The sequence below is a fragment of the Chlamydotis macqueenii genome, chromosome 4, assembly GCF_036417535.1.
Source record: "Chlamydotis macqueenii isolate bChlMac1 chromosome 4, bChlMac1.mat, whole genome shotgun sequence".
Lineage (NCBI taxonomy): Eukaryota > Metazoa > Chordata > Aves > Otidiformes > Otididae > Chlamydotis > Chlamydotis macqueenii.
In genome coordinates this window covers 36,732,199-36,738,198 of record NC_141559.1, presented here as the reverse complement: position 1 = coordinate 36,738,198, position 6,000 = coordinate 36,732,199, and the positions used below count along the sequence as shown (strand labels likewise).

General features: G+C 40.1%; 1 protein-coding gene across 8 annotated transcripts in view; it reads right to left on the bottom strand.

The window, feature by feature from the left end:
• Window positions 1–645: 645 nt before the first annotated feature.
• TMEM131L (transmembrane 131 like) overlaps window positions 646–6,000 on the bottom strand; it is an 81,054-nt gene continuing 75,699 nt past the window's right edge. For 7 of the 8 annotated variants that reach the window (XM_086747448.1, XM_086747450.1, XM_086747451.1 and 4 more), the window contains 4 exons: window positions 5,184–5,304; window positions 3,431–3,519; window positions 2,454–2,596; window positions 646–970 (listed from right to left, as the gene is read on the bottom strand). In XM_086747448.1, the coding sequence (XP_086603574.1) occupies window positions 692–970; window positions 2,454–2,596; window positions 3,431–3,519; window positions 5,184–5,304 (632 nt within the window). In that variant the 3' untranslated portion in view covers window positions 646–691. Of the gene's footprint in view, window positions 971–2,453; window positions 2,597–3,430; window positions 3,520–5,183; window positions 5,305–5,775; window positions 5,885–6,000 lie in introns of those variants that run through there. The other variant, XM_086747455.1, reaches the window with a different exon arrangement.

The window sequence follows — 6,000 nt, the reverse complement described above, 5'->3', positions numbered from 1 at the left end:
GTTTAAACAAGAGCAATTAAATGCACTGAAAATGCTATTGCAACATGAAGGCTAAAAATATAAACACAAGATGTCAGGAATCACTCGCAAGAAAAGCTCCTGGAAGACATGCCCACTCACCCACACTGCACAAGCATAACATCAGCCAAGTGACAGCTTGCATTTTGAAGCCAGATAAACAAGCCACACTACAGCCTTTTTTCTACTGCCAGAAGTTTACATCCACAAATAACTATGTCAGCAGCAGAAGCGGCACCACTTGGAAAAATCTCTGATCTGCAACAACAGGTATGTCCCCAGTGTTACTGTCTGGTACAGATGCGATTACTTATAGGTGTAAGTTTGTACCTACAAATGCTAAAACACTCCTGGTTTCTACCACAGAATGTAAACTTCAGAAGAAACATGTGCAGTACAGGCTCATGGATGCTTTTAAGAACTTAATACTGTCCTTATTCTTGAAAAAAATTGAGTTTAAAATTTATAGCCTTCACCTGGCAATAGCAGTGGCCTGAATGGGCTTTGCTTTTTAAAATGCACTGAATGCTCAGACTTCAGTAAAAAAAAAAATTTATTTTCAATATAAAAAGTGCCAAAATATCCACCAACATTGTAATCTATTCAACAACCAGCTTACTCTAGTAATCAAAATTGCAAGCATCTTTATTCACATTTTTAAATCAAATTCCTTTCACACGTTTCCACAGTAACCCGAGTCCCTCGAAAGTGGGAAATTTGCATTTCTATTGGCTGCTGTAGTCCATATGTCCAAGTTCATGTAGGCACGGAAGGGGTTAAACCTCGGATAGTACTCCTGCTTACACATAACTGCCTGGTTCTCCACATGGGTCGAGTGTTGCGTTGTGGCACTGACAGGGCAGCAGCTTTCATAAACATCACTCTGAGGTGCCCAGATGGAACCAAAAAGTCCAGACATTGGAGACAAGCTGCGGGTGCTCGAGAGGTAGGGCTGTAGGGCAAGACAAAACCGTCATGGGAAACTGCAAAATGAACCATTTGCCAAAGAAAACATGGAAATGTAGTACTAAATGGGAAGAAGCAGCATTTATGCAGAGAACTTAGGAAACACACAAAGAGAAAATTGCACACAAGTTTACAAAGCAATATAGTTGCTGAAAATATGACAGCAGCATTAGTGCGTGTGTGCGTGAAGCCACCTTGCTGAGTGAGGCCATACGAGCTCCTCCCTGCACAGCACCAATATTACTGTAACAGGAATACAATATTCAGTTCTGGTCAGGCTGTTAAGAAAAATAAGGGAGAAATGGAAGACAGGTGAAGAGCACCATGCACGTTTTGAGAGTTAAAATGAAAAGAGAAGGACGCCTAAGAAATGACAAGAAAAAGGCTGAAGTATATGTCAGTACTGAACGACTATGCAAGCCGGGAGCAGAGAGGGATATTCATTATGGAAAAGAGACTATAATTGGGAGCTAGGGAATTTAGTTAGAAAATTCTGAAAGCTTATAAAGAACCTCCTGGAGGGCAAGATGTGTTAGTCTGCGAGGAAGTCTCTCGGAGAAGGTCATGGAAGTCTTGGGACTTTTAAAACTGAATGAAACACTGAAATGTATTGTGGGGAAAAGCACGCCAGGGAAATGAAGTGAATTATCTAATGTATTTTCCAATCTCTACCTTCTGTGTTTCCTGGCATTCCTGAATAAAATATGAAATAAAGCCATGTTTATTTTAGGAAACAAGTCTTCTACCAGTTTTGCCACTTTTTAACATAGTAGAATTTTCACTTTTGCAGTTGGAAATATTTCTTGCTTGATTTGGTTAGTTTTATTCAAAATAAACCTACTGTAAATAAAAAAAGTAATTCTAAAATAGAAGATTTTGAAATATGACCAGAAGAGGAGGTGGTTACAATTAAAGACCACCGTGAACTGAAGCCACTACTTTGCACCACAGGATGATATAAACGCGGCTAGTCTAGAGCGTAACGGGTCAAAGTCAGCATTAAGAAATCTGCACAAATCCAGCTTAAATCACTTGGATTTCCCAGCAAAAAAAAACCTGTCAAAGTCACTGAGAGCAGCTGTCCATTCAGCTCTACAATTTTCAAATCTCTTTGGGTTTTGCTGTCAGCACTTTTAGTGTTTTACCCTCATCTGGAAAGGCTGGTTTTGATAGGAAAAAGTCTCAGTAGACTACGTAAGTCCAAAATGTTTTTCCATGTGTAAGATGATTTTTAGTCAATTTTCAGGCAAAAGGATCCATCTTAAAATTTCAAAGACAAGGTCCAGTAACAACCTTGACCAACAACTGGGAAAAAGTCATGCTGCCAATGCCAGCATCAAATACACACATCAGGCTACTTAAAGGATCCACGCAGAACATGCGAGCAACAGATAGGAGAAAGAGAGGAACACACTGGGAAGGCTTTGAAGAGGCATACGAAGGCAGTGCCTCACAGTGACAATACTCACTGTGGAGTTGACGTAACTGGCAGGCTCCCAGGCAGGTGGCATGTTGGGAGGTGCGTTCCAGGCGGAGGGACAGTTCTGATCAATGAAGGCTGTATTCTGCACTGCTGCAGTACCCGGGAAGCCACTGGGGTAGTTCATGTTTTCTACAGTTTACAAAAGCAGAAAGACAAAATCAGGCTTTTGCAATAGAAACACTACTAACATTTCTGTGGAGGAACACTGAATCTTCTCGGAGTGAGGCAGGCTGGAACCGACCTAAGCCTTCAGTGACTTCAGGCAGCTTCAGGGCAGCACAGCAGCAAAGCGTAACAATTTCTGTTAACAAGACTATCACTCTGTATTAGGGACCCACTAACAAATTGCTATCAGGAGGACGGCATAAAGAGTTGGCAATCTCTCTACTGGAGAACAGTCTTTATTAGCCACAGAACGTGCGTGGCAGAGCCTACCCAGGCTTCGCTGCCAACATGCCTCAGCTCTAAACACCCGAGGGATCACTGTGCTGCCTATGATACTGTAGCCTGACCTTTAATTATTGCTTAGGTAATGCTAAAGAATTCTAAGTTGCTGCCAGTGTGCTTCCCAAGCCAAGAAACTCTAGCCTGGAAAGGTAATTGGTCACAAGAGGCTTTCTGTTTCACACACTGGAAGGCAGAAGCCTGCCAAGGGGGAAACAAAGAAAATTGTGCAAAAAAGATTTGTGTAATAATGTGGTCACGAGCATTTCTCTCTATTCCCTCTCAGAGTCCTGTATACTGGCTTTTCAGGTTTAATAACTCCATATGAAGATCAGTTTTCTCATCTGCCACATGCAGACATTGTTTATTACTACGGAGCACCCAGTCAGCTGGAAACCGTAAAGTCCGCTTAAGCAATGAGTGTCCAGATGTTTATAGACAAGTTCAGCCTTCCTCTGCAAAAGGTGAGAGGAAAAAAACCACTCTCAGTGATAATCCATAAGCTTTATTTCATCTTACCTTCTGGGAAAGCACCGTATTCGTTCATCTCTAGTGGACAATACATATTGGAAAACTGGCTGTCGCAAGCTGCGTTCCAGTCGATGAAGCTGTCCCAAGAGAAAGAAAAATCTGCTGTCAGAAACAATTTGCAGAACTGCTGAAAATTATTTAGAAATACTTATTTAATGTAATGCTGTTAGATGCAAAATGCCTGTAACTGATGACGAAGCTTTTCACATTCTACTTGTCAATTCTGCCAGTATATACTCTGTGCCACTACGTAATCACAGTGATCCTCTCACTGAGCTCTTTTACCTCTGGGAGAATCAACAACTTGCAATGACAGCTACCAGAGCCCTGCAACACCTAACTGGGTTCAACTTCTTCCTCTGTAAAAAGAAAATAATAGTATTTTCTTCCCACAACCATGGAAATGGCAGATATACAGTGAAATAATGTGATTTGAAATAGAAGAAAATCTAACACATTATCAAGCATTTGAATGCTTGAGAATAGCAATTAAAATGGAGGTTTCTACTTTCCCTACCACATGTGTTAAAGTCCTGTTAAATATGTTTTCTAAACCACACATTAATTTATAGGGTTTATACTTGTTTTAAATAAAATAATTTCAGAATTTCAAGATGACTTTTCATAAATAATTCTTAAAGATATGTTAGGAGTGAAACAAGCCCTGCTACGCAGAGAGCTTAAACAAGTCCAAGTCCGGACCCAGTCTGGACAAGGTAGGCATAAAAAAGGATTTCACGTCAAGTTAGGCCAATTCAGTTTTGCTATTCAGGCAAGAAGTTATAGTAAGTTATCACTATTACATATGAATAATTACATGCATTTTTGCATATAAAGTCCAAATTGAGATGGGTGTATGAAAGGAAAGTAGCATAATACATAATCTGCCATAAATCACCATATACTTCATCTGACTTAAGAGTCAGACGGACCACTGGCCATTGCTCCCAATCATTAGGGCTGCAGTTTGTTGACACAACAGTTAAAACTGAGGTTAGCAGGCTGATTAGGATTTCAAGACGATCACTTGAAGATTTCTGTGTTACCACACTGTCATTTCAGATGACAGGATATGACATGAAGAACTGGTTGTATTTCACTGCTATGTGGTGGCAGAGTACTTCTACCCACTAGTTTGCGGTGCATCTTTCATTAGTAAAATTTGCAGTGTGCAGAGTCTAAAGTACAAGAATTACTTAAGTTCATTACTACAGGAAGATCAACCCAAATCTACACAGAGCCTGAAACAGTCAGGCCAAGTGATCCTTACAACACCTTCAAACTGGACTATTTGCCTCTATTTAACAATCTCTGTTCATGCCACTTAACATGAGTACAGACTGCATAACACACCCCATGATATACAGAAACCATGTATTTAGCAAGATCATAATGAACCTAAAACCCTCTCCCTGGCTATGCAAAAGTAGTGGAAGAAAATAAAAGCTTTCCAAAAAGTATTTAATTAAATTTGAAATAAGTTCTGGAATATCTATATATGAGCAGGAGCACCAGTGAATTCGTCTTAACACCAGTGAATTTGTCTTAGCAAAATTAATCATGATGTACTAATGGAAGAGCATAAACAACTGGAACTAGGACTGAAGTGTCAGCAAGAAGTTTACTTTAATTATCATCTACCTTAAAAATATTATAAGATAAGTACAGACCTCTGCATCACAGAAGCCTGAACAAAGCATTGTTGTGGATAATGCTTCTGCTTACATAAAACATAACTTGCCTGTTGTGGACAGCGGGAGTTTCTTGGATCATGCACGGTATATTATTCTCAAGGTTGTAGTTTAAACTGTTTGTCAGGCAGACCTGCTGAGCAGGCCACAAGTCTCCTGTTGGGTAAAGACCTAAAAAGGAAAAAGGGAATGAAATGCAGAGCATGAGGAAGAAAGCTCCACAAACTCTGAATATAACAATGACACTTTATTCTTAGATCTACAATAAGGACTGTATGCTACACAAAAAATCCAGTGTTACTAATCAATCTTTTTTTTTTTTTATGATGAATGTCCATCTTTAAACAAAGCACAAAATTTTTATTGGTTAAAAAAATATTTCTAAAAAGACTTGAACCCAGAAGCTGAAATTCAACAAAGTAGGGCACGAAATTCCTACAGAGAGTCCTTAAGTCACCCACCAGCACCCTTCCTTACGGCAGGAGAGACGGCAGGGAGGCAATCCCCACCAGCCTCTCTCTAACCCCCACCCATCAGTCAGTAACCATCTCTGAAGTGCAACCACACAAATGGAGTGGGAACAGGGTCGGGTTTTTAACAGGCTAGAGCCATTCACAACCAAACAATATGCGAACTCCTTACGGCTGTATTTAGCCCCTAGGGCAAATATTCATTGTGCTGTTCTCTGCAGACTGAGTGCCCTGACTGCCTACAGATATTTGGTTCCTATCAACTCTGTGAGAGGAGGCAGCTGGAGTAACGAAACAATCCAAATTAGCAGACTCCATAAGACAACAGTTGCAAAGTTAGCTCTATTTCATTATTCCACACAATAGATATTATAAATATTGCTACCACAGAAAAAGT